Genomic DNA, 27,502 nt, shown 5'->3' with positions numbered 1-27,502 from the left:
TTGTTTTTTACTGTTGTGGAGTTCAGGAAGTGGATTAGGGCTCTAAACAGCAGCCAGAGGCAGCCCCTGGTGGTATAATGTTCAAGAACCCGTGAAACTGAGCGACAGCGATGAGAGACATTTATTTAAAAAAAATAATTCATTTTTTAATGTCACTGACAATGTTAAAAGAGGACCAAGACTAAGTGATTTACTAAGAATAAAATTGTTAATTAAAAAGGTATTTTTCATCGGAATCAAAGTAGATTTAAGCTCAGCTCAACATGTGTTTGCATTTAAACTTAATTTAATGGGAGATTTAGTTTCATTCTCTTAGCTTGGAAATTTGCCCACAGTCACATTTTTTCCTTTTTAAAACATCACTGACATAAACAATGTTTAGAAAATCCATTTAAGAGTTTAAAAACACTTTATGATTCATTTAGTTGAAAAATGAGTTCTTTCTTTTGTATTATATTGGTCCAATTGAATGAAAAGCACTTTTTGCCATTCTTTCTTATTACCAATAAATTATTTAAACCCTCTGTTTTAGAATACGTAAGATGAAACATCTGATTAAAAGATCTAATTTCATTTACATTAGTGATTTTTCTTTTAGCATGAAAGAGCATTTACAGTCTGCCGTGCACTGTAGTCTCTGGCTCCTTTACAGACTAATGTCCAGAGGAATTAGTCTCTCTGGGATGGAGGGGAACGCTGACAAGGCAAAACCTAATAAAAACGGAGTTCATCCTGCCCCCGCTCCCTCCTGGCATTGGCAGGCATCCCCCCTCCCAGATTATGTGTAAATACGTCGAGCTAATATTTGGCACCACCATGACACAAAATTTGGTTTTGAAGAGATTTTTACTAGAAGTCAACACTAATGTGGTATTGCATTTTGTGAACATGACAGAGATAAAAACGTACAAGAAAAACAACCAGGAAAAACACAAAGTTTTACAATTTACACAGCTCGTCATAAATAAAAACTTTACACAAGTAAATGCAGCGGTTCATTTCCCCACTAAACACATGACGACAGAGTGTCTGCTGGAGGCAAGGTTGTGTAGCTGAGAAACTTTTATTTTTCAAAATAAAGTTTGAAATCATTCTTATTAGTGACACTAAATACCGTATACAGTATTTTGAGAAGAATAAACGAAGCTCAAACTTCATGCTTTTCTTGGATTAAAGAGATTACAGTTTTATTTTTGACAGGTTTGATATATTTTCAAGGTGCAAACGTCAAACTGAACTGAGGTGACCCCTGGTTGCGCTCATCTCATGAAAGCGTTAAGATCAAAGACTTTTCAGGTGAAAGCTAAAAGGTCCGGCTTTGGTCAATTTCCTCTTCTCCCCTTTGAGGGATTTCCCAGCATTCTATGTTCACCAACCTGCTAAGATTGCAGTGCAACGTTTTCACTGTCAGAGTAAGTAGAATTAGACATTTTTGCTGATTTTTTTGTCTTCTTTTACTCCGATGCTACGTTCACACCGGGCATTTGATGCACTTGTAGCACACGATGATCACATGGGACTATCACTGCGCAAAACCAGAGCTTGATACTTTTGACGCGCCTTCAGTGTGCGTGTGTTTTATACGTAGAGACCAAAAGCAGACTTAAAAATGTGCATAGCGACCAGTGTATGCTACAGTTTCAAACGCGGATTTACGCGTTTACATCGACTTTTTGTCTGAAGTGGTCGCTAGAATGCCCTTTTTCCAAGTCCGGTGTGATGGTACATACACACATGTGATGCAAGTTCAAGAACATGCTAAACGGGGATTCCTGAACGTGTTTGTGGCATACAGTGTCGCTATGTTATACTAGCGCATGTACAGTACAGAGCAAAAGTTTGGACACACCTTCCCATTCATTTGAATGAATGGGAAGGTGGAAGGTGGTCTGTACTGTACCAACAGAGGGAAGAGGCGTGGTGCAAAATGTCAAAGTGGTTCAAATCTCGTGAGGCTTGCTCCAGGCTTTTTCTGTCACTGCTCTATTCCGACATACGAAAGACTTGGTGTCATAGAATTCCGGCCGGACACAAACTGCAAGTATTCATTTCTTCTTTGTGATCAATTTTCAAACAGTTCGTACTTCCAAGTTTTGAAAAGGACGCCACCCATTTGTCAATACCAAATCCCTGATTGGTCGAAGGTCAATTGGTTTAAATGTCAATGCACGTTCAACATATGCATTAAGTATGTAGAGTCCAAAAATGGACTTCATGAGTCATAAGGAAACCTGAAATGCACCTTTACATAGACTTTTCCCTGAAAGTGGTTGCTTGAATGCGGTTTTCCAAGCCCAGTGGGAACGTAGCATACAAATTGATTGTCTCGCCATGAGGACTCGCTCAATGAGCACAGCCAATGACTGCAAATCTTTTGACCACGTTATAGTGGTGAAGAATCAGTGCATTGCACGAGACGAATAAAGCAGCCACTACTAGTAATCCCCCTTTTTCTGCAGCACTCTGCTCATCTTCTCAGATTTGCCTCCAATCCTTCCTATCTCTTCTACGGTTTCTGCTTAGTCATGCCTTAAGGGGGAGAACTTAAAGATCACAAGATGTCAGAGAAAAGAATTCTTTTGAAGTCCCAGTGAAAGCAGGTGAAGATGTAATCACAGGAAACCTGCGATAACACAGCGAAAAAAACAAGACATCTGAAAGCGCTGCAACACTGTAGCAGACAAATCCACCAAACGTCTGAAACGATGGCTCCAAACAACGCACAACCTTATATACAGTAAGAAGTGTTAGCTACAAAAAAAAACAAGTGGCTCCATTAAATGCACAAAGACCAACATTGTGGCACAGACAGAGTTTAGCAGCACTACACAGCTTCTGATTTTAGGTTACAAAAAAAAGGTAAACGGGGGGATATTTGTGTTTTGAAGGTTTTTTTTAAATAGCCAACAAGTTGTAAAGTGTATTTTTGAGCATAATTGCACAAAAATGTTGCCCCAAGCTGAAAACTGTAACAGCTGAAGACATTAAGACGGTTTCTGCAGCGATGAGCTTCTTTTATATTCAAAGCCCCTGAACGCATCTGAGATTTAAAAAAAAAAACACTGGAATGCGGAGAGGCTTTCTGAGTCTGATGCTTGATCTTTGGATAACAGACCAAACGGGGGAGGAGTTTGGTGACTTGGATTCTCGGTGTAATGTTGTGTCCCGCAGCAAAACCCTCTTGTGTTTCCAGTGTCTGCTCTACGTTTTTTTTTTACAGGAATGTGTGAGAAAGAAAACTCTGTTCAAGTGTCCTCTGAAGGCCGAGGGACACGTGAGGCTCTGCCTTTGTGAGGCTGACGGGTGAACGTCAGTACGCTCATCTATGATGGATTATCAGGTTACGCCGGGTGGAGGGTGTGTCTTCTCTGAAAGGGACTGATGTCTGATAATCTTTTTCATAGATTTTCTTGTGACTCTGGTTTAGGGTTTCTGGATTATAGATTTAGAAACTAAATAATAAAAGGATCAGATTAGGCTTCAGTGATCTCATTTCTAAGTTTGTTCCAATGGATATTTGTCTGAGGATTCTGGGATGTTTGGTCTTTGGAGTAGTCTTTACCTGAGCTGCCTGATCAGAGGGCAAAACCACTTTAGCTTCATGTTTTTGCTGCGGGACAAATGAGGAAGGAAAACAGGAGCTGCAAACGTCCCCAAAGAGAAGAAAGGCATGAAAAGGAGAAGAATCGGGTGGATTTTGCGTTCCAAGGGATGCAGTGGGACTCTTGCCTCTCATCTTCGGAGGTAAAAACATCCAACAAAAGTTCAGGCTAAAGCAAAGATCGCGGCGGGCTCTCAACAACTTCTTCAGATGTGTCTGCGGCGGTGGTGGTGGTGGTGGTTGTGCATGTCCTCCAATGAGATCCTGCCCCACACGCCAATCACGAATGCCTCAATCTCGCACTCATTTGCCCCACGAGCAATGCGGAAGAAACCATTTTCTCCCCAGTTCTTCCCCCAGGAGTTGGCAGCGATCTGAAAATGAAAATGAATCAAGTAGAAAGAAAATAAATGTTTCTTATAAAAACCCACTCTGTTGGAAAATCATGTATTTGGTGTTTTAAAAAGGTTGTTTTGGGAGGTTGCTTTTTTTGATGATGATGATGGCAGACACATATAAAGAAAATTTAAGCTTAAAATTGCATTTCTGAGTTTTAATTTATTCAAAATTGTTGTGAATCAGAAGCAGATAAAACAAAGCAGCTTGAAAAAGATCATTTTTGTGACGTAGAAAAAACGCTGGGCGGGCCACAAGTTCCCTGCTCCGAGCTCTCAGGAAGGCGAGAGGAAGAGGGGATGGGGTTTCTCACACCAATGCCCACAACTCAGAGGTCAGTTTCTAATAAACTTCTGCCGCTCTACAGAAACTATACCCTAGATTTTGGTTAAAACAGCATAATCTTTGAAAGACCAAAAGATGATTGCAGAGAGACTTTAAAAAGAAATGAATATTGTTAAATAATGTTAAAACAAAAAAACGAAATGGTTTCTTAATTTCAAAAATGCTAAATGGAAGATGAAGAGGTACAATTAACTAATAAAAGTTTTTTTTAAATCATTAATTTTACATTAAATAACTATAATGGCATCTCTTTTTTTATCTGTATTTAAAATCCCCAAAATATTTACCTTAATATTAATAATTAATATTTATAATTAATATTTATAATTTAACAGTTTCATTCTGAATTTCTTAAACATTTTTATTTTTAATATAGCAACAACTCCACTAGACAAGCGTTTGGGAAAAACGTTAAAAAAAACATACCCAATACTTTCTTGGTGTCCCATCATAATCTTTGTCTTCACCCCACCTGTAAACAAAACAGAGAAGACTATGTTAAGAAAAAAAAAGAAACAGCATCTATATTTACATAAAAGAGGGCCTGCTTCCATGAAGAGATTTGAAAAGTTGAAACCGGATTTCTTATTTTTTGTTTACAGCACTCTGGAATGATTTATTTATGGCTGGAAACATGTTTTGGCACTCCTACATCATTCCAATAGCAAAGGAATTCCCTCTCCCTCTGCCAGTTCTCCCCTCCAAACAAGAAACAGGAAGGAGAGGATAGGTTACCAGGAAGTGAACACGACGGCGGATGAGACTTTCGTAAACACACAAACGCTAAATTTGAACATTATTGTTGGTTTTCATGCCTGGTTTTGGGAAACTTGGCGACGACTCAAAAATCTCCATCTTTCACTGGTCCTGTCCCCCCATCCCACACACACACACTCAAACCCAAGTCCAACAGACACACACCAGCACTAAAATGTTCTCCTGAAGCCAATTCCCATCCTGTTTCTCCATTTCGTGACTTTTATTTCCCAGGAGGCTCTCTGTGCCCACTGGCTTGTTGTCTTTTTGTCATGGAAAAGAATGTTGGGAAAATACGCTGGGTGATCTGTCTGCCAGCTGAGCTGCCTGCCAACACAACCAGCCCTCCACCAGGGAGTGGAGTGGGTTCAGCGTCTCACCGTATGATGTCAAATGTCACACAGACAAAAAGCAGACACTTGGAAAACGGCTACAAACAAAGAGGAGCCTGAAAATAGACTAGAAAAAAAAAAAACAGGATTTGTGTTCTGAGTGACGGTACTCGTCCACCTCCACACGATTCTACCTGACGGCATCGACCTGACTCTGACCACTGCTGATAGCATATAAGGCACCTCAGGACAATGTTCAAGCGTGTCACCGTGCCCCCCTCCCCGGCCTGCCTCACCCAAACACCCCTCACACCCCTCATCCCATTCCTGACCTCTTCTCCGGAAAATTGATCCCGCTTTCTGTCCGGTGTAGAGGGGATCAGCACCCCAGACAAAGCGCTTTCCACTACAGTGGACCTCAATGCTCTTTCCACAAACTTTCCCAGGCAGTGGGCTTAAAGGAGAGCAGAGTTTTGGGATTTGGTCTATGTAAACACACCGATGTCCAGGATGAGCAGGTTGAAGCTCTTCTCTTGTCCGCCAAATAGGGATGCAACGATTTACTTTCCCTATCATTCGGTTCAAACCTAGTTGGTTTTTTTGGGGGGGGAGGTTACAGTTTAGTTTTGAATCGTTATAGGATTTGTGTATCACAAAAACAACAACAAAAAATGAAAAACTTGTTAAAATGCTTGGTTAATAAGCATGTACAAATGAATAAAAACCCTTTCAGTTGGCTCATACTAAGCGTGATCAAATGTAATAAAACATTAACTAATGAATCCTTCTTAAATATAGCACAACACGTGTTTGACACTTTTAACGTAAACATACTAGATTGCAGCACAATGATTCAGTTTAACAGTTTGGGTATTTTTTCTCAGTATTTTGGCCTCCCTACTCTAAAGCCATGTTAGGGCAACTTCCAAACATGGTTAGGCGGGGCACAGAGAAACTTTAGGTTTACATCTTCGTTTTTGAAAAATAGAGCAATTTTGAAACAAATTATTTAGGATAGCAAATTCGCAAATGTTGGCATGTCTATGAAAACTCAGTCGTCAAGGTGATGTTGTTGCCATACTATGTTCTTGAAGCAACTGGACTCTAAAATGTGGATTTAGAAGATCTTCAAAAAAGACAAAACATCAGCTTAATTTCCATATGTCCTTAATTTCAATCGTATCATTAAATTCAGGGCTCAAATTATTTTAACACAGAAGAGTATTTTTCATGTAATTGGAAATAAATTCAGGTATGAAGGGGTTAAAGTCTAGTTGGTCCTGAAGAACAGAATCCTGCATTACCAGTTTGAAGGTAGAATGCAAAGAAGAATTTGGTGGAAAAGACCACCCAGAGCAAAGAAGCTGCTGCAGAAGCTGAGGTCTTTTTTTTTGTTAAATTTAGTTCTTCCACCCCTGAAACAGTTGTCCGGGTCAAGAAGAGGTGACTGAATGATGGCCAAATGGCCACTCATCCCCGTCTCAGCCCAGCCCTCAACTTTCATTTGAAAAGGGAGACTTGTGAGGAGCAACAAATCACTGTCGAGACATTCCTGTGTCTTTACCAGCGGCATGGACCAGAAAGAGGAACCACCTCAAGTACTTCTGATAAAGAAACGTTACACGTCAGAGCTTTTTATGGTCGCTTGGTGTCCTCCAGACAACACTTGGATCAACATCAAAAAATGACCTATGCGACTGATGTTGCTGCAAACTGTAACAATAGGATAATTGGATTTGAAGAGGAGTAAAAGAGGGGAAGGAGAACCGCCAGAGAGGCAGATGGTCTGATAAAGGGCAGAAGGCAGAGGAGACACAACATGGCAAGAGAAGATTTTTTTTTAAAAAGCAGTAAAGGCTGGGAAGGAAATGGGAGAAAGGATGGGGGTGGGCACTTCCAGGTGTGTGAGCCGTCTACACGCCTACATATTTGCGGTTACTGAAAGGAGGAGGGGGCCACTGTCTGAGACAGATAAAGGAGTGGAGCAAAGGTGTGTTTCCCAAAGCAACAGTCTGGGAAAGCTCACTCAGAACACGTGTGGACTTAAATCGTGCCATGGCTGCTCAAAAAAGCTGCTGCTTTGCTTTTCTTGTGCATATTTTCTAATCCTAAAACATTATCGAGCAGGTCAGCACAGTGACAATGGACACATTTTGTTTTGTTGAGGAGTTTTTGATCCCAGGAGGTCAGAACAAGACCCCTTGACATGAGCTGTTGCTGTTAATTGGGAACTTACCCAGTAATCCTGACTGAGTGCGTGCCATGTTTGCGGTATTGTGGCGGTTTGGTCGAGCTGACGTCGGTGTGTTTGTAAATCCCATTCTTGTAGACAAAGAAGTCCTCGTGGACCTCCATAATGGCTGCAAGGACAAACAAGCGAATAGATTTACTTTTACAAATATGTGATGTCAAAAATTGATGACCCTGCGACAGACTGGCGACCAGTCCAGGGCATCCCTTGCCTACGCCCAAGTGGCCGGGATAGGCTCCGGCAACCCCGTGACCCCGAAAGGGAATAAACGGTAAAGATGAATGAATGAAAAAAAAAAAAATTGATCATCACCATTGTGATTTGAATTTCCCTCTTAGTTTTTATTAACACGTACAGCCAAACCCAATCTTAAGACCAGTCAGTAATGTTTTTTTCCTATACCTAACCAAAGGTCTTGAAATTATTCTTGTTCTGTCTTTAGTTTATCAACAAAGTCCATCAATCTTTCAAATCTGTTTAATCCCTTTAGTGGCCATGGGGTTGCTGGAGCCTATCCCACCAACTATTGGGTGAAGGCAGGGGTACATCACAGAAAAGTCACCAGTCTTACCAGTAATGTTGACCACTGATTTGAATTGTGTTTGTTTTGTTCCAGGCAATCTGCCGTATAAACTACTGCCTCTCTTAAAATAAGGAAGTAGTCCAAAAGACCTGAAGACGATATCTTTTTCTAGAGCTGAGAATTCAGTGCATCAAAAGCCCATGATAAGAGTTGGACAAAAGAGGGGACACAGGCTTTTGGTTTGATTTTCAAAACTAAATAAATCAAAATCAAATCAGAAGTCCACGTCCCCTCTTTTGTCCAACTTTTATTACAAAGTTAGACAAAGAAAATGAGATCCATTCAAAATAATTGCCAGAGTTGTAGACTGGACATTAAATCAAACCACAAGGCTTTTTGAAAACAGGTTGGTGAGTTGTGAGGGAGAACTTTGGGACTGTATTTATCATGACTAAGACTGTTGTTTTCCATTTAAAAGAGTTAGCTAACCATACACTGTAAAGACTGTATTTTGTCTAGTCCATCAATTTCAATTGGGTAAGAACCCCATTAAGCCAGTTTTTAGGCTTCTTGGTCATCCCTATTTTGACTGGAAAGGAGGTCATTGAACTCCTTCCTTTCATGAAATTGGGCAAACACATCAGTTGTTAAAACAAGCCTACTAAGACCCTTCACAGAGCTCACTGTTGGGTGTTTACATGGCAGTCAGATGAACATGCAATTCTGATCTAAACTATTCTTAACTGGTCATGAAGCTAAAGTAAAGATAAAAAAGAAGTGGTTGAAACCAAAGTATGAGAATTTCTGTTGAGAAGTTTTAAATTGCAGTTAATAGGGACAGTATTTGTTTTGAAACAAACCACCTAGTGGTTACTTGGTGAACTGCATAGCTCCACAAACTTTTCAAACTTGCATGCCAAGAAGTTAATGCAGATGTAACTTGATTGTGTAAGAAATTACTCTGGCAAATACATATACAGCGCTTTTCTAACATTTTAGAGGTCCCAAAGCACTTTACAGTCACAGCCCCATTCACACACTGATGGCAGCTCCCCTATTTAACACTGGTGCCAACCTGTAACCACCAGAAGCAATGTGGGGTTTTGTGTCTTGCCCAAGGACACTTTGACAAAGGCAAGGTGGGAACATAACATGCAATCTTCCAATCAGAGGTCAACCACTCGACCATGGTGGCCCCATGGCTGCCTCAGGGGTTCCCCAGTGAACTGACCAAGTTCTGGTTGCTTTTGTTTTCAAACCTGCCTCAAAAGCAAAGTGTTTTTCTCCTTGTTTTAAAAAAGATTTGCTAACATATACATAAGATAGACCTTTTTAAAAAGAAACTGACTCTAGTTGGATGCTAGACGGTTGGGGTGGTCAGTCAAAAAACTTTCGACCGCTATGACATAAACTTTTATATTTTGTGATAAGGAGACGGGGGATGAGAGGCAAGACACAACCATTTGGTAAAAACATGACATCGTGAGTAAATCTTCAGATTTGCGGGTCTTCAAAGGACTGTTGAGAGTTTTATTCTTCTTAATAAAAGTCTTTTAAGGAGGATCTGATGCCATTAAAGTTTTATTGTGAAGCAAATTTAAGGTGAAGACACACACAAACACACATTTAGACATCCCTTTACCTTGAACAGGGCCATTCTCCATGATCTCTTTCATAATTTCCTTTTCCTGAAACAGAAAGCAGAGGTAATAACTCAGGCAAAAGAAAGGGAGACCAGTGTACAGATCATTACACATGACTGAAAACAGAGGATTGAATATCATCTCCCAGATGTTAAACGCCAGATAACACAATTGAGTTGAGCAAGGCCTGCTGCTCCTAATGCCTGCTTTGTTGACCCTACAGGCCAATGGAGAAGTCATAAATCCAATGATCCAATGATATTGCAATGCTTCAGCTGTCACTTAGTCCGAACGGACGCTGGACAAGGAAATTACAAGTAGGCTTTAGTTTCAAGCTGACGTCTGGAGGCATTATGGGTGACTTTTGAACCCCAATGTTGTATTTAACAAAAAGATTAGGGGTGTCATCGTGAGGCAGATGAGAGGGGCACCACTTTGGAGTCACCATTTTCAAGTCAAGCTTATAAAGCTGATGATAAACGTGATCATCACCAAACGTGTTCATCACTGACAAGTGAAGAAACCCTCTTCTTCAAGCTACATTTGACACCGCACTCAGCAATGTGCGTTCAAGCAGCCTCTTTCAATAACACGTCTGTGTAAATGTGTGTAAGCGTGCGTAAATGCGCCTCTCTGGCGTCTGCGTTCAAAGCTCTCATAGCTACGCAAGCTTTTACAACAGTTTTCGGCCTCTACATACAAATCGCGTGGCCATGGATTTGGTTTATCTGGTGAACATGGTGCTGATGACATTTGCATTTGTCTTTTATGAAGATAAACTAAGGCCACTCTCCTGACATGATGGTAATTCATACCTCCCATTGCAAGGGCGCTAGCAAATTTGCACCGCTTTGAAATTTCGTACCAAGCCTCTTCCAACTGGACATGTGCCAGCAAACAGTAGAAAAGGAAAAAGAGGAAGAAGCCCGTCCCTGCTTGACCACTGTGAACACCACGGGGGTTCTTGTCAAATATTTTTACGTAGTTTTAGACGTAGTCTTCATTGATGGATTCTATTTAGTTTACCAAAAATCAATGAGATGGACTTATGGCAATGTTGGACCAAATGCACAAATCTGATTTCAGGTCGAGATTTGAGCTCTGACAAAGGACAGACATTGAAAAAGAAAAGAGTCTTATTGTCTAATATGCACTTTTTTCTTTTAGTATCACATCATATTAGAAATAAAGGTTAATTATTTATTGTCATCCCTCATTTGGTTTTCACTTTTAGTATTTTGAGTTTTATTTAAAAAAATCCATTCAAAAGTCAACTTAACATCAACGAAACAGGCAGCTGAAGAGGATGAAAGGCTTCTCTTGCCCTGCTGTAAACTAATGCTGGTTCTTCATCCTTTTTTAAAAGAAAGTTAGTAAACCTGTGCAGAAAAAACAACAGATGAGTGTATGTGTGTTGCAAAAGCGTCATTGTTACTGGAAGACTTAAGGGTGCACGGTTTAGTACTGTTTTAATGCTCGACTGCCGTGCAGAACTGTGGAAACAAGAATTCCTGTCAGGAAATGTTTGTGAAGTCCTCCGTGCTTCGTGTCTGTGCATGCATGCGGGGGGTTTTCTGGTGGTTTTCTTTTTTTTTTGAGGGGGGGTGCTTACATTGGAGGACAGCTTGTACGGCGGTGTGGACTGGTAGATGTCATTGTGGTAGTTGTATGTGTTGGGGCAGCGCTGAGTTGCCTGCCGCTTTCCCCGGCCAACTGCGCGGCTCTGCATCATGCAGCGACCCACCTCTGCGGGCGCCTGCTGTGGAGGCTGATACGGGTAACAGTTCTCTGTTACAACCCTGTTGGATTGAGGAAAACACACGAAACCCTCAGGTTTGTATCTCTACACCGTGGTGTTTACTCAGAGTGTTGCTAACCCGCGCCGGCGGAGATACCACCAGGCTCCGTCTATACGTCCTCCAGCACAGCCTCCTTGGTTCCGTGTATCGCAGGAGATGAGATTTTGGGGGGACAGCTGAGGGGTCATGTGCCCCATTGACTGGATAGAGATTCGGTCTGATGCTACGGCTGTCAATAAAACAAAACGTTTGCAGGGAAAATGAGATCAACAGTGCAGTCTTTTTTTTGCTTCTTTGTTTTTTCCTCATGCTGCTCTTCTTTATTGCAGTAAAGTTATCTGATATTTGGGGCATTTAGCTGCATCAGCATGTGAAGCCTCACCTGCAGTTGAGAAGGCCCACGAAGCAGCACAGTTGCCCTGATCCAGAGGTTCATGAATCTTGTTGGGCCACTTCTCTGATGAGTTGAAGTAGCGCGGCAGATGATCATTCTGAGGATCCATCTTCATCTACAAAAGACAACCAAATTAAAACTTTTTTATTTTCATCTCTCTGGACTGTAGAGTCAACTTTTGTCTAAATCAAGTCTTACATCATTGAATCCGAACTTGTGCGATCCGTTTCGGACTCGGTTGCATTTAAATCATTTTTCAGCAAGCTTTTTAAAGTTGTGTTCAAACTCCCTTAAATTATCTTTATAAGTGGTCTGCTCTTTTATTTGCATGTATGTGACATGGGATCACATGACATGTGGTCAGAAAATTATAGCATTTTTTCATTCATTTTCTTGACTGTTTTTCCCTTTCGAGGTCACGGGGCTGCCGGAACCTATCCCGGCCACTTGTGGGCGAAGGCAGGGGACAACCTGGACAGGTCGCCAGTCTGTCGCAGGGTAGAATGTCCACAAACACACACTCTCACTTCACTCTCACACCTAGGGACAATTTAGAGTTGCCAATTAACCTATGAAGCATGTTTTTGGACGGTGGGAGGAAGCCGGAGCTCCCGGAGAGAACCCACGCATACACGGGGAGAACATGCAAACTCCACACAGAAAGGTCCCCCGTTGATGTTGGTTTTTTTTTTCATGTCCCCCAGCTGGGACTTGAACCGGAGGCCTTCTTGCTGTGAGGCAAGAGCGCTAGCCACTGCGCCACCGTGCATTTTTTTCCTTTTGTGCAATACAGTCATTTGAAAGATTGTTTCTTTTTTTAAGAAACATCTTTAGTAGATGAACCAAAAAATAATAAAATAAAAGGTGTTTACACTTAGATTTTTAGTTGTAAATTAGCTAAATGGAGATAAATCATTTTAGTTGTTTGCAATTTTTAACAGAGCAAATTAAAGAAGGCCCCAAATCAATGGGAAGGTGTGTCCAAACTTTTGGGCAGTACTGTATGTATTAAAGTGTGAGAAAAAAATCAGCGTTATCATAAACATGAGCTACTCAAAGGCTTCATTGGTCAAGAAATATTAGTGTACAAATCACAACTTTTTGATAGTCTGCAGTTACCCTCCTTATTTGGTCTGTTGAGATCCCTTACAAAAACGTCTCCCTAAATCTTACCATGTACATTGGAACAGTGGTATAGTCATGCAAGTTTTTATGACCGTTTTTGGGTTCTATGTACTAAAGATGTGGCCATTTAACGTGCATTCAAAGCTAAACTCGGTCAAATTTTGACCAATCAGGGACTCGGATTTGGTTGTGACGAATAAAGGACACCTTCTTTAACACACAGTAGTTGGAATTAATAATTTCCAGTTTGGGCGGATGGAATTCTATGAAACCAACTCTTTATCGGAATAAAGCTGTGAAAGAAAAAACGATTTGCAAGATTTGCTCCGCTTTGACATTTCCCACCAATCCGCTTCCAACTACAGATGGCGGACATCCGCTAGTAGAAAAAAGAAGAAGAAGCCCCTCCCTGCTTGTCCAGTGACACCATATGCTAAAAGCATTTAGTGTGTTCTTGAACTTTGTCACATGCCAAGTGTGTCCGCAGACTTGATCAGAAGCAGACTTAATTAGAAGTAATACTTGGTTAGATTCATAGTTTTACCAGTGAACAAATTACAATATGTCATAAGTTATCCCATTTCCCGTTCCTTAGCCATGGATTTTTCACAGATATAAACAAGCACACATGTGACATTTCAAATTAAATAAAAGACTGTACCACTCTGCAAAACATTAGACACTTTAGGAATAAATTCTTGACACCTGCTTGGGATAAAGATTACCCTCATCCACGTGTACTTTCCAACATGAAATTCAGACTATGTCCGTCTCTGAAAACCAGTAGATTACATTTCCCAGTCAGACGTCAGTAGAAAATAATTCTTCCTTAACAATTTGGAGTGTTTATTCAAAGGTCAGATGGGAACCTTTGATCCAAATCCTCTTTGTTCCATCAGTGTAAACTCTAATGCATGTTTTTAGCCAGTTTACAGGCCTTTGCTTGCAGACATATGAGCTTCATCTATTAATGTGCTCCTGAGACTCACACACGCCTTGGCTTTGATTGGAGACGCTTCGCATTGGTTAAGGAAGAGCATTACAAACGTGGACAAAAACCTGATCAAATCCGAGGAATGTGCCGGCAGTCTGCGATTTGTGCTTGTGGAGGGTCAAAGTCCAGCAACACCTGTTGTGAGGACAGAGTTGTGGCGCTACAGGCGCAACAGCCTCGTGTGTGTTTGAGTGCATGAGAGTCGGTGATAAACTCTCATAGAATCAAACAAGACGGAGACTGCTGGAGGGCGGAAGGGTGCATTTCCTAATGGGCTGCAGCCATATTAGCAACACAGGTACGAACATGCTGATTGCGGAAAAAGGAGTTTCTGGGTGGGGAGGGATTGATGCCGGGTACAGTGGGGGAGGTGTAGGCTGCAGCACAAGCTCTTTATTCTCCAGCCAGCCACCATCCCGGCCCTCATCTCGCTCATCTGATGTTTTGGTTCCATCTTATGTAATCTGTCTGGGTAGAATGTAAACAGAGGCTGAGCAAATCAGAGCAGGCCGAGCTTCTGTACAGACTCTCCCGATCCTCCATAATTAAGTGGAAAATGTTTTGCCGCTTTTCAAAACAGCATTTCCCTCATCTCTGTTTCATGGGAAGCATGAAGGAGCGGAAAGTCACAGCTCAGTTCTAAAAGCTTCACTTTTTTCCCACACTCACACCTGTCACTAAAACTTCCTGCTTCCATCACTTAATCCTCTCCATTCCAACTTTTCCCGCCTCAAATTTAACCTACGATGTGCATAATAATGACGGTAAAAATAGTTTTGCTTCTTCGGCCTCTGTTATCTCTGTTATTTAGCTTAATGGTGATGAGCAATGCGTAAAAATGACTGACTATCCAAGACCACAACTAGGCAGCCACGCCTAGAGAAATACGCTGCTCAATTGTCTTTTTTTTTTTTTTTTTAATGGGACCATAATTTACTGAATTAAGTTTATGCTGCAGTTAAGAAATCTCAAAACTAGTTATTGAACCATTTACTCGAGTCACAAAACAACTGTTAGAGCTTTCAAAAAATACAAAGAGTAGAACTACCAGACCATACAATAGTTGATGTCTCATTCACCAGCTTGATGCATGAAAAGAGTCGGTTGTTTTGCCCTCTTACACAAAAACACTTATGTCGGTGTTTATTTCCTGTCATTTGCAGAAGATAAAGAACCAAAACTAAGAAAATCTGACCAGGCAGATGTTAATTCACATTCAGAGTTTGTCTACCTTAGATAGAGCTCTGTATTTGTAAAGATGAATATTTCAGCAATGTTATTCGATAGCTGGAGGCCCCGGAGAAGATGCAGGACACACAGGAGAGACTACGTCTCCCGGCTGGCCTGGGAACGCCTCTGCCGCCCACCACCACCACCCCCCCGAAGGAGCTGGAGGAAGTGGCCGGGGCGAGGGAAGCGCTTAGACTGCTGCCCCCGCGACCCGGTCTCGGATAAGGGGAGGAAGATGGATGGATGGACAGCTCTCAAGTTTGTTAAGCCACAGAAATGCTTATAAACTGTGAAATTGGATTCATGCATCCACCCATCCATCTATCCATCCATCCTTTCATTTTTCATTTTTTATTGAGAATCCATCTATGGATCAATCCATCCATCTAACTACGCATCAGTTAATCTATTGACCCATGTACCAATCTACCAACCTACCCATCTACAACCAAACAGCCAATGGATCAATACACCCACCTATTCATCCATCTATCTGTGCATAAATTTATCTATAGACCCAACTTCGAATCTACCAATCAACCAGCCAATCCACCCATTCATTCATCCATCTATCCATGGATTAATTGATCTATCAACCCACAAATTACGTACCAATCAACCAAGCAGTCCAACCACTCATTCATTCATTCATCTTTCCATTAATTAATTACTTTATCAACCCCTGTACCACCCCACCCATCAACAAAACAAGCAAACAATCAATCCAACCATCCATTCCGCCATCAACCTATTTACTGTTCAATTATTATATCTACCTACTTACCAAACAATCCACCCAGTCATTCATTCATCTTCCGTTTTATCCCTTTCAGGGTCACAGCGCTGCCAGAGCCTATCCTGGCCACTTGTGGGCAAAGACAGGGGACATCCTGGACAGGTTGCCAGTCTTTCGCAGGGCCACAATCACGCACCCATTTACTTTCACACTCACACCTATGGACAATTTAGAGTTGCCAATTGACCTATGAAGCATGTTTTTGGATGGTGGGAGGAAGCCGTCCAAAAGAGAACCCACGCATGCATGGGGAGAACATGCAAACTCCACACGGAAAGGTCCCCCGTTGATGTTCTGTTTCAGGTTCCCCGGCCAGGACTTGAACGGGGGGCATTCTTGCTGTGAGGCAAGAGTGCTAACCACTGTTCCACAGTGCAGCCACCCAGCCATTCATCCATTCATTTAACTATGTATCAATTAATCTATCAACCCACTTACCAACCTGCCAATCAATCAATTCACCCTCATGTTCATCCATCCTTTCATCTATGTACAGACTGATCAATCTATTGACCCTCCTACAAAGCTATCAACACACTGATCAATCAACCAAACAATCAATCAATCAATCCATGCACCCATTCTTCCACTTAATCAATCATTTGATCAATCAATAAGTCTATCTGTTTGTCTATCAGATCATACCTGAATCTCGTTCATGTTCATGACAGTCCTTGAGGGTCTCTGTGTTCCCAGGCGGTAACGGATGCCTTCATCCAAAGACATGCCAAAAAACTGACTGTAGTTTGCTGCCTTCCACCTAAAAAGGTATGAAACACACATGAATGCTCTGGAGCATGAACGCAAAGATCCAACTGGCACTGTCTGCATGAATGCTTGTGTGCTATGTTTGTCTCTTACCCATAGTTTCCTCTATTGACTGCATGGATGATGTCGGCCTCGATCAGACAAGCATTCTTCTCACACTCCCAGTGTCCCGAGGAACCACATGTGCTACAAGAGGAGAACAGATAGAGGAGGCTGTTGACCTGCTGTACAGTTGTAGCTAAATCATAGGCGGAAGCATAGCGGGGGGAAAAAGACTGCACCAGATTTGTCACAATTCTCAAAACAGAAATAAATTTTCTAAAGGAATTCCAGCACTTTATAGGAGTGGAAAAAAACAAAACTGAGAAAAAGAGCATTTAGCAGCAGATCACTGATCCATGTTTGGTCAAAAGATAGCAAGATGTTTTATATGACTAAAGGGATGTTTATTTTGGTCGTGCTTAGGAATAATTTACATTCTGATGACTCATTCTAGAATAAAAGGAGGCTGCACATGTGTACCAGTAGCGAGGAAAAGCAACCATGACAACACTTTATACACTTTTGCATGATTTCCTAAATAAATATGGTATTTGGTTATATTTTATTTACATTGGAGCATCACCCATAAAAACTATAACAACCCAAATCTTGATGATTTTATTTTCAGATACATATCTATGCTTTAAAAACACCTTCTTGACACAAAAATACTCCTCCTACCATGTTTAGTATCACTTTGGGTTTGCTCGGTCCTCTGTAGACTTTGCTTATTATTAGAATTAGAGGTAACCTGTAATGATTTATTGCCTCTTCCTTCCTCTAGATGCAACACAGGAATGACATGGGGGACTGTGAGGTCAAAAACCCCCACATATTTACTTGTAGGTTTGGGACACACTGGGACATACTTTTTTTGACAAATTTATGGAGATGGAGTGTAACTGAAAATAAAAGATGTGTTGCAATGACAAGTAGGAGACCAGATTTAACAAACTGGGTCAGGCCTCCTAGACATCTCCAAGTAAACATCTCCCTGGTCTACTTGCACTGGCTCCCCATATGTTTCAGGATTGATTTTAAGATACTTTTAGCAGTTTTTAAGTGTCTTAACGGTCTTGTGCATTCTTATTTATCAAATCTTTTAATCAAAGATGAACCCTGGCGGACCCTTTTAACCATTCCAGCAGTGAAAACCAAAACTTATGGAGAGGCATCTTTTTTGCACTATGGCCCTCGTTTATTGAATAGTCTGCCAGAGGACCTAAGGGGCTGCAGAGAGCAAACTTGTTTTTAAGAAAAGACTTTTATTTATTTATCTATCTATCTATCTATCTATCTATCTATCTATCTATCTATCTATCTATCTATCTATCTATCTATCTATCTATCTATCTATCTATCTATCTATCTATCTATCTATTTATTTATCCATTTTATTTTGTTTAATGAATTTACACTAGATTTTTAATGCATTATTTTAATTCACCTTATTCCAATGTTTTATTGTTTATTGCTTTTCTCAGTATCTTTCCTTTTTTCATTCTCATTTTTATTTTTATTTCCGGTGCTTCCTCAGCTGGATCCTCTCCCTCTGTGTCGGCTGCTGTTCAGCCGCTGCAGCTCTAGATGGGGAAGTGCATCGCCGCCTTGCTGAGGTACGGCCGGTCCCCGGCTGTGATGCAGCATCTGGCTGGCTATGCAGCTATATTTACAGAGGAGGGGGTCCAAATAAAAGTTTTTCTCAGTCGCTTAAGTACAATTCTCAGATCAGAATTGAAGTTTGCAAATACGTGTGCGCATTTCTCAAAACAATTTGTACAAACAGCAAAACACTATGGATTTCTTGCAAAAGCCTGTAACTTGCTCAAAATCTTTAGTTCATCTCTCAAAACTAAGTCTTTATGTCATTGAACATGTCAGTGCCATCAGAATGTCAAGTCCTTGTGTCATTGTCTACGAACAAGACAGTCAAATGACTTAGTCATGTTGTCAATATAACTGTGTACTTTAGAGGGAGGTTCTGATGTAAACTATGGCTAAAGTTTTGATGACAATTATTGTAAAATGTAAGTTACAGCTTTTTTGTTTGATTACAAGAGACCGGACAAGATTCACATTTACAGTTTTATTGTTCATATTGTAATTTGTTGACAGACCATGCCATACCAACATAGAAAAAAACCCACTGCAAACAGTAACACAAAGGGAAAAAAAGATAGGACAATATTCTGTCCAACAGTACAGGCAGTGCAGTAGGAATTGGTGTGGTCTTCCTACACCTCTTGTCGTTCCTGTATGTTAGGCCACAAATTCTCATCCACATCACAGCAAATATCCTCTCTTGCAATGCAGTGAAATATGTTTGTCACATTATGACAACTTGGTCAACCATTTTGCAGTTAATGACTTATACGATGAACTAATGACTAGGTGTTTTGAGGAGTAAGGCTATTGCACAGTGAACTATATAATACATTTTGATCAACATGACATAAACAATTGATAATGTAGCAAAGAGCAGAGAATTGTACATAATCATTTGCATGGATGTACCAAAGCAATTGCAACTTGTTCAAAGAAGTGAGAAACTGCTTATATGATGTGCACAAGTGACATCATGATGTGAAGATTGAACAAATAGTTTTGGGAATTTCATTCTGATCTGAGAATTGTACTAAAGCGACTGAGAAAAACTGTATTAGCGTCTCCAACATCTTGCTTTCGTGCTCCACCTATTTCTTATGGTCTTTCCCCATCGTTTAGGGGGTGGGAGGTGTGAAAGGAGTGGGAAGTTGTGTGTAGGTATGTGGAGGGGAGCCCTATTTTTTTTTCTTTCAATTTTTGTGCTTGTTTATTTTAATTTTCATGCTTCTTTTTATATTATTTAGTTTGTTTTCCTGTAAAGCACTTTGTGTTATCCTTTTATAAGAAAAGTGCTTTATAAAGATTGATTGATTGATTGATTGATTGATTGATTGATTGATTGATTGATTGATTGATTGATTGATTGATTGATTGACTGATTGACTGATTGATTGATTGATTGATTGATTGGTTGGTTGGTTGGTTGGTTGGTTGGTTGATTGATTGATTGATTGATTGATTGATTGATTGATTGATTGATTGATTGGTTGATTGGTTGATTGGTTGATTGATTGATTGATTGATTGATTGATTGATTGATTAGGAACAGAGCTGGATAACATACGATGTGCTGCCTCGGCATCCTAAACCACTCAAGCATAACTTTGTTTGTCTTTGCAGCATCTAGGACAAGTTTGACGGTCCAAGCTGGCATTAGCTGGTATCTACTTTGATGTAGGAACAGACAGGCCGGGCCTGTTGTCGATAACATTTACAGACTTGGCACCTCATTGCAAGCAGGAAGTGCCACATTTCAGGAATTGCACACGGACGCTTCACGTCAGCCAGAAAGATCTGTGGAAGTATTGTGTTTAGCTGACATGACCAAGACTTCCCTTTTCTGTCAAAAATAACCTAGGAACTGATTAGAACAGGCAGTGGCTGCCAAAAAAGTGTTTTGGAGTGAGATGGGGGTAGAGGGGTGCTTGTTGGAGCTGTGTTCTCCCCCCAGCAGTGCTAGAAAAATGGCTGAAGAGCAAATTAAGGAACATAGAGTGTAATAGGAAAAGGGAGATGTTTGTGTTTCTCTGTGCCAAACTCATGGTGCAAGAATTTACGTGCCCATGTGTATTGCTTCAGCAACCACGTGCGAGGGTGTGTGTGAATAAGAGTCTTTTGTTTGATGGTGAAAGGAGGAGACTTATCATGTAAGTGCTGTTTTTCTCATAACATGGAGCACCACGGGCTACATTTTTTTAACGAATTATTGACATTTTTAAATGATGGAAAATTCACTTATTTGAGTATAAAGTACTTAAACCCTTTCAAAATATCAATTTATATCTGAGATCCCAACTATACTAAACCCCTTAGTTGTAAAAAAAAAACGTGCAAAAAGAAAAAAAAAAGTTCAAAGGAAAGAAACTCTACACCAACTTCACAGAAATGCTGCAGTTCTTCAGAAAAACACTGGGTTGATAAAATTGATTTATCAATCTGAATTGATCCAAGCATAATCAATCAATAATCGATTAACAAAAATAGGGATCGATCTTTCATGCCTGTCCTTTTCCGGTGACCTTAAGCTACTCTTGTGAGATTTTGTGTAGAGATCAAGCTTTGAAACAATCACGGTGTACAACTGTAAAACTGCTAGACAGTTTACAAAATGCAATCAGAAGGTTCATGGATTATGCATGCATTACTAATATACTCGGATAAATCTACAGAATCATTTTAACAGTAACAGCAGTAAAGTCAACGTCTGCCAGCTTGATGCTAACGTATAATGGAATTTCCCATAGGACAGCTAATGTCTCGTTCGACCTAAACACGCATTGCTGACTAAATGAACAGCTTTATACACTTGCAGGCATGATTTTTCCAAATTATTTTTCTAAGTAACCATTTGTGGTCTAAAACAGTGGTCCCCAAACTTGTCAAGTCATTGGATCGGTATGACATCACACAACGTTTTTACTTACCGGTCTTTAAAAAAGGGGAGGATGATTATTGTTGCAACGCTTTGGTAAGATAGGAACAGAGACGTGACAAGACGAACCCTGAGCTTTTGTTTTGACACGCATGACATTGTACATCGCACAGGTGTCATCATCCTCTCCCTTTCCCACACTCATGGTACAAAAAAGAAGTACTGTCTATTAAATGTAGCTTTTTTTTTTTTTGGGAAGTCGAAGGCTCCTCTTCTGTCTCCTGGCTGGGCGTTTTCCCCTTGGCAAAGAAACTTTCCAAAGACGTTTGTCCTTTACTAATTTTGCTAGCTCCAGGGTTTTTATTTTATTGTACTGTTTAAAATGGCATAAAAAGTGTAAATTAAGCAATTCTTTAAGCAAATAATTCACATATTAAAGTTTGCATGGCTTCCTACCCAAAAATTATCAAAATAAACAGTTTCAAACATGTATTGAGTTACTGTACATTTTGGTTGTATCTAAACAAATACATTATAGTTGTGATGTTTCTCCGTTAGATGGCCCTGAGAACATGACTTTAAACAAGTGAGGAATTTAACCCCTCTTCCTGTACTACTGACTAATTTTAGCCATGTTGGGGTCATTTAGACTTTATACAAAATATTTCATTTCGATCATCTTGACTGCATTTCCAGCCAGGTCCTTGAGTGAAGAGCTTTTTTTATTTGCTAAATCTGTCCTTGAGATACAATGGGTAAAGTAAATCAACTGTAAGGAGATTAAGGCAAAGATTCCCACAACTGATAGAAAAACAAAACAAGCAAAAGATAAAAGTTATAAGAGATTTATGAGCATGGGAGGAGATTTTTTTAAAGCGCAAATGAGAAACCTGACAGTTGGGCCTTTATAAAGGAAATACCAGTGACAATTCCTTCACTTCTTCTTCCTCTTTCGGCTTCTCCCATCAGGGGTCGCCACAGCGAACAAGTCGCATGGTAAACTTGGCAATGTTGTACGCCGGATGCCCTTCCTGACGCAACCTTCTCCAACCAGTATGGAACCGGCACGGAGGTGGAGAAGGGAACAGGGAGCAGCCCGGAGTCGAACCCTGGTTGCACGGACAGAAGGCGCCGGAAACCAGCACGAGCTAAACCGGCTCCTTGTGACAATTCCTTCACTAGTACTCACTATTGCACTATATAGTGTGTTCACCATTTTCTCCAAAAAGTAACTGCTTATGTCAATGTGCACAGCTTTCATTTGGGTTAAAATAGTTAAAGTTTACTCTACCTACAGATGTGTACATGCAGGACTTAACAAAAGCCAATTAAAAATGTCATAAAATTGTGAATTGGCTATTGAGCTAGGTCTAAATAGAACAGAAAGTCTGACCTATCGAGAAAAAATCAAATGAAAGACAAAACCACTAATTTTGTGTGAAACGTTTGTAAATCCAAAGCCCACATGGAACAATGTAAAGCTTTACACTTGGAATTAATTAAGTGGAAATTCATGATTTTTGTGGTTAAGGCAGAACTTAAGAAAAATGCACACATACATACCATAAATTGCAATTCTCCTTGTATGTTTGTCCTGTGTAGAATTTGTTCCCATTTCTTTGGCAGACACCTAAGAAGAAGAGAAAAGAGGTGGGGGGTTTAACAGACCAGCTTTTGATAGGCCTAAACACAAGTGATCCTCTAATCCAAGCATACGAGACACAAGTTACAGACTTTTGCATAGACTGTATTTAAACATAATAGTACTATCAAACCCCTCACTAATGCATGTGCGTTAGCTGGCCGGATACAATTGTGTGTACACATATGTGTACACAGATTATGCGATGTCTTAGGGGCTCTGAGCCCCAGTAATCCGGTGTAGGAATGTGGTGTTAGTTTCTTTCCTCCCTTCCCAAGCTTCCTGGGCTCTCGTCATTCTTAAAACCAGCTTACACTTAATAGCAGGAATAGAAAAGATGGAAACACTACATTGTTACATAAATGATTAAACTTCAGAAATGTTTTTTTTTTGAGCTGTAAATGAACTATCAATCTAATATTCAACCAAAACCATGATGTGAATTATGTGACAGCGTTTGAATTCCTGCTAAACTGAATTTTGAACCCTGCCTTGGTGACGACTTAACTAGGTGACAGGTTAACGAGGAGGTTTATCGATCATGTGATTTACAGTGGACTGCGGTGTCAGGGTCACTTCCATGTGGAATTTCAGGAATTAACTGATTGATAATTTACTCTCAATTGGCGAGAGGCCAAGAGCAAAATGTGTGATTTATTATCGAGCTGCTTGTTTTAAATCTGTCATCCATGAATGTTAACATCCAACATGTTACACATCTGTCGAGAATGTTTTTTAATAATATGTTTCTCGACCAAGATAGTCCTTCATCCCCTCATGTGACGTGACTTTGGTCCAGACTGGGCATGTGTGTCACACTTCACAGCTTTGCCCTTAAACCTGCATGGTCCCCTCTCCTCTGCACCGTCTGTCCCATTCCCCACATAGCACAAATTCCTCTGTAGTAACCTGTGCAGGTCCGTCATTCCACCCCCATCCTTCCCTGATTAATAAGAAACTTGCTGTTTCCTGCTTACAGGTTCTACAGCTCATCAGCACCGAGAAGCTTTGCAACAACTATTTTATTTTTGTTGCACTCCAGCTAACATATTTTAAAATTACCACTAATTTGTGAATGTTTTATATATTGAAACCATATGGAGATTTTTAAGGGGATCTGACAGGGTAAAAGTTCCTTTGACTACTCAAAAAGGAATCACACGTGTTGCTCCAACACCAGATCTCATTTCTCATCACCAAATTTCTTTCATTGGTCTATATCAACAGTCATTTGATCAATTGGGGAACTTGGTAGAGGCAAATTAAATGTGATATAGTAAAAAATAAACTGGTTAAATATTTTTACTACTTCAAACCCTTAAAGTTTCTCGCCTGACTGAACTGCTAAGGTTTTGCCTCCATCTTAAATAAGGTGAATAACCCTTTCAAGGCTGAAGGAAGGAGACATTTTAGCTTTCATGGGGATTTTTTAACTCTTAAAGCTCTACTAAAAAAGTGAATAAAACATTTTAAAATCTTAAATGGGACAAGAAATTAATTGTTTGTTTAAAAAAATTACATTTACTCCAATGTACAAATTTGCAGCACACAGGTTAATCTCATATCAATGTATAACATGCAGAGAATAATTTACTTTTTGACAAAAAGTCATTGCTTCAAAGGAAAGTCTAGCTTCACTTATTCCATAGCAAATACTTTACTTGGAGACCACAAAAACTGGAGAATGCCTTCTCTCCAACAGCCAGCCAGTGTTTCTGGGTAATCTTTTTCATTTGCATGCTCAGTTAATGTACCATCTATCAATAAATACTATCGTGGATACTTATTTTACCTGAAAGACAGAAAAAAAATCCAAAATAAAAAAAAACACACATGGTGTTGTTTGTTCTCAATACAAACAGGATCATATAAAATCAACATACCAATAAAAGGGGGTTGAATGCCCAGACAGTGGCCCCAAAAGTCCGGACAGCAGTCAGAGACCGTGCGGTTGCAGAACAAGTCACAGTAACAGATGGTGTCCAGGTAGGGCACAGTGCACTGATCATCTCTACCAGGACAGCAGCCTCCTCTCCTTTGGCAGTACGAACCAAACGGGTCCCTGATGCCCCCAACATGTAGAGGCCCGGCAAGCTCCCTCTTGGTTCTTCTGGATAGGATTCGCTCTGAAGTGCTTTCTCCTACCAGCAGGAGCAGCGCAGTGATGGTCAAGAGGAGCTTCATGGTAAATCTGTGAGTGGAAGTTGGCTCGATTAAAAAAAATAACAAGGCACTTCCTGTACTACAATACATGTGCATGTGCACACACACTAAAAAGGAGGCTCAAGCAGAGCTGGGAGCTAATGGTCCGAACATGTCATTCTTGAAAAATGTCCACTATTTCTATCAATGTTCCTTTCAAGCAGCCAAGACAAACAGCAGCTAAATAGTAGAAATAGAAGTATATGGGAAATGACCCCTCAGTGCCAGACTGTCACTGAGATAAAAACTAAAAACTTTTAGGTCCCGTCTCATTATAGACATTATTTATAATACATTAAGAGTTTTCCATTGTAATTTGATATTTTTTGCTATTTATATGTGTATACAGACACATACTTAGATAAATGAGAGTTAAATGCAGGGAAGCCAGGTAGAGATCGTGTTGTTAGAAGGATGCTAAGTCTGGAGCTACCAGGAAAGAGGAAGACCAGCAAGGAGGTTCATGGATGTGGTGAAGGAGGTTGGTGTTACATAAGAAAGGTGCAAAAGATACAGTTAGATGGAGGTGAGTGATTGACTGTGGCAACCTTCAATGGGTGCAGCCAAAAGACAAAGGAGATGCGTACACACGTTTGTGTGCATGTGGGTAGTTGTGCCCTCGAGAGGGTTAAGGTTTCTGAATGATTGAGTTCCCAACTGAGGGTAGAGGCCGACCAGCTGCTTACATAAATAGGATCATTATTTATCCAATCAGAACTCTGCTCACAAAAGGACATCGTGTGAGGCTCCCGAAAGACGTCTGATCTTTGCGTGACTACACCTTCAGCTGAAATGAACACACATAAAAGGCCGTGGCGATGTGGGATGGGCAGGTCCCGTCCTTTACACAAGTGTTTTGTTGTGGCAGACTAAGCCACAATAAAAAAAACCTCAGCAGGCTGCTAAGTTAACTCCTGATGCCTTCAGGTCAATCTGTCAGGGCTGATCCAATATCTTTACAGCAGAGCAAGGAACTAAACTGAACCACATTTGTTCAATTTGCTGAAACATATGTGCTCAATTTTGATGTAGAGGCACAGTAGTTCAATGTGACTCCATATATAACAAAAAAATTCTCACTTAACTCATTTTGTCAAAGATGACTGACAGATAAAAGGAAGGTTTGAACTTGCTTAGATAATTATTTAAATAATTGTATTTTGCCACAGCAGGGTTGGGGACAGCTGGAGCCGACAAGTTGATCACTTTCTGGAGCAACATGCATAGAGGTCCTCACGTTTACAGGTATTTTACATATCTTCATTGGATTTTAGAATAGAATAGAATAGAATAGAATAGAATAGAATAGAATAGAATAGAATAGAATAGAATAGAATAGAATAGAATAGAATAGAATAGAATAGAATATATTGATCCCACAAAGGAGCAATTCCCTAAAGTATCTACTTTTGGTGAGTAAACAAGGTAATAATAGCAGATTGCTTCCTCAATGTTATCCTAACGCTTCGGGGCAACAGAAAATGAAATCAGCAACAATTTCAGAGACAGCTTCACATTAGATTGAAAGAAAAAGAAAAAAGAATTCCAAGCTGAGACCACCTTTAACTCCTGCTCACATGTCCCCTGTCTGCCGGCTCCTCACTGCTGAACTTTAACACAGCACCTCCCACTTGATAATGTATTTTGTATAACCTTGATTCCCTCCATGTCAAACAATCCTTTACTGTTTTCTTCTTTTAAGACCAATTCAGTTCTTGAGCAGCATTAATACCTAAATTGTCTGGCCGAGGCTCACACCACAACAGGAGAGACTCAGGAAACTTTTAAAAAAAAATGCGACCTCACACCCCAAAGGTAAATATTTCGTAACAGTTTAAACTTGGCTTTTATGTATTCAAAGTCATGTTGGAGACAAAGACTTCAGAAGTGTACAGGGGTTGGCCTGCGGTGTTCTCGCCAGAGATGATAGAAGTTGTCTCTAGTATTTCTGACAGATGTTCACACTCTGAGCCACATTCATGTTCTCGCTGCACCTGCTATGAAAGAGCTGTTGAAAAGTCAGCAAACGTGCTGTTTTTACCTCAAACAGGAGAAATCCTGATGTAGTAATCCAACCAAAAGCTGTTTTCTGTTGCTGAGGATGGGAGTCGCAGGTGTGGAGTTGGTCTATAAAGTCCCTTCTCTCTGTTCCTTTATGCAGGATCTGCTATGCCAGTGTCTGCCGT

The 27,502-nt window shown here is 40.4% G+C and overlaps 1 protein-coding gene across 1 annotated transcript; it reads right to left on the bottom strand.

Annotated features, from left to right (window-relative positions):
- Positions 1-827: 827 nt before the first annotated feature.
- tinagl1 (tubulointerstitial nephritis antigen like 1) lies at positions 828-27,502 on the bottom strand. Its single transcript, XM_023960150.1, has 12 exons — positions 27,358-27,502; positions 24,998-25,305; positions 23,036-23,102; positions 17,047-17,139; positions 16,831-16,945; positions 12,029-12,155; positions 11,725-11,875; positions 11,460-11,646; positions 9,847-9,892; positions 7,667-7,790; positions 4,769-4,814; positions 828-3,975 (listed from the first exon to the last, which is right to left on the bottom strand). Exons 2-12 carry the CDS (start codon positions 25,296-25,298, stop codon positions 3,808-3,810), a joined length of 1,425 nt encoding a protein of 474 aa, XP_023815918.1. The 5' UTR covers positions 25,299-25,305; positions 27,358-27,502; the 3' UTR covers positions 828-3,807.

Source organism: Oryzias latipes, chromosome 11 (genome assembly GCF_002234675.1).
Source record: "Oryzias latipes chromosome 11, ASM223467v1".
Taxonomy (NCBI): domain Eukaryota; kingdom Metazoa; phylum Chordata; class Actinopteri; order Beloniformes; family Adrianichthyidae; genus Oryzias; species Oryzias latipes.
The sequence above is the reverse complement of the archived record's forward strand: the minus strand, read 5'-3'. Positions and strand labels throughout refer to the sequence as shown.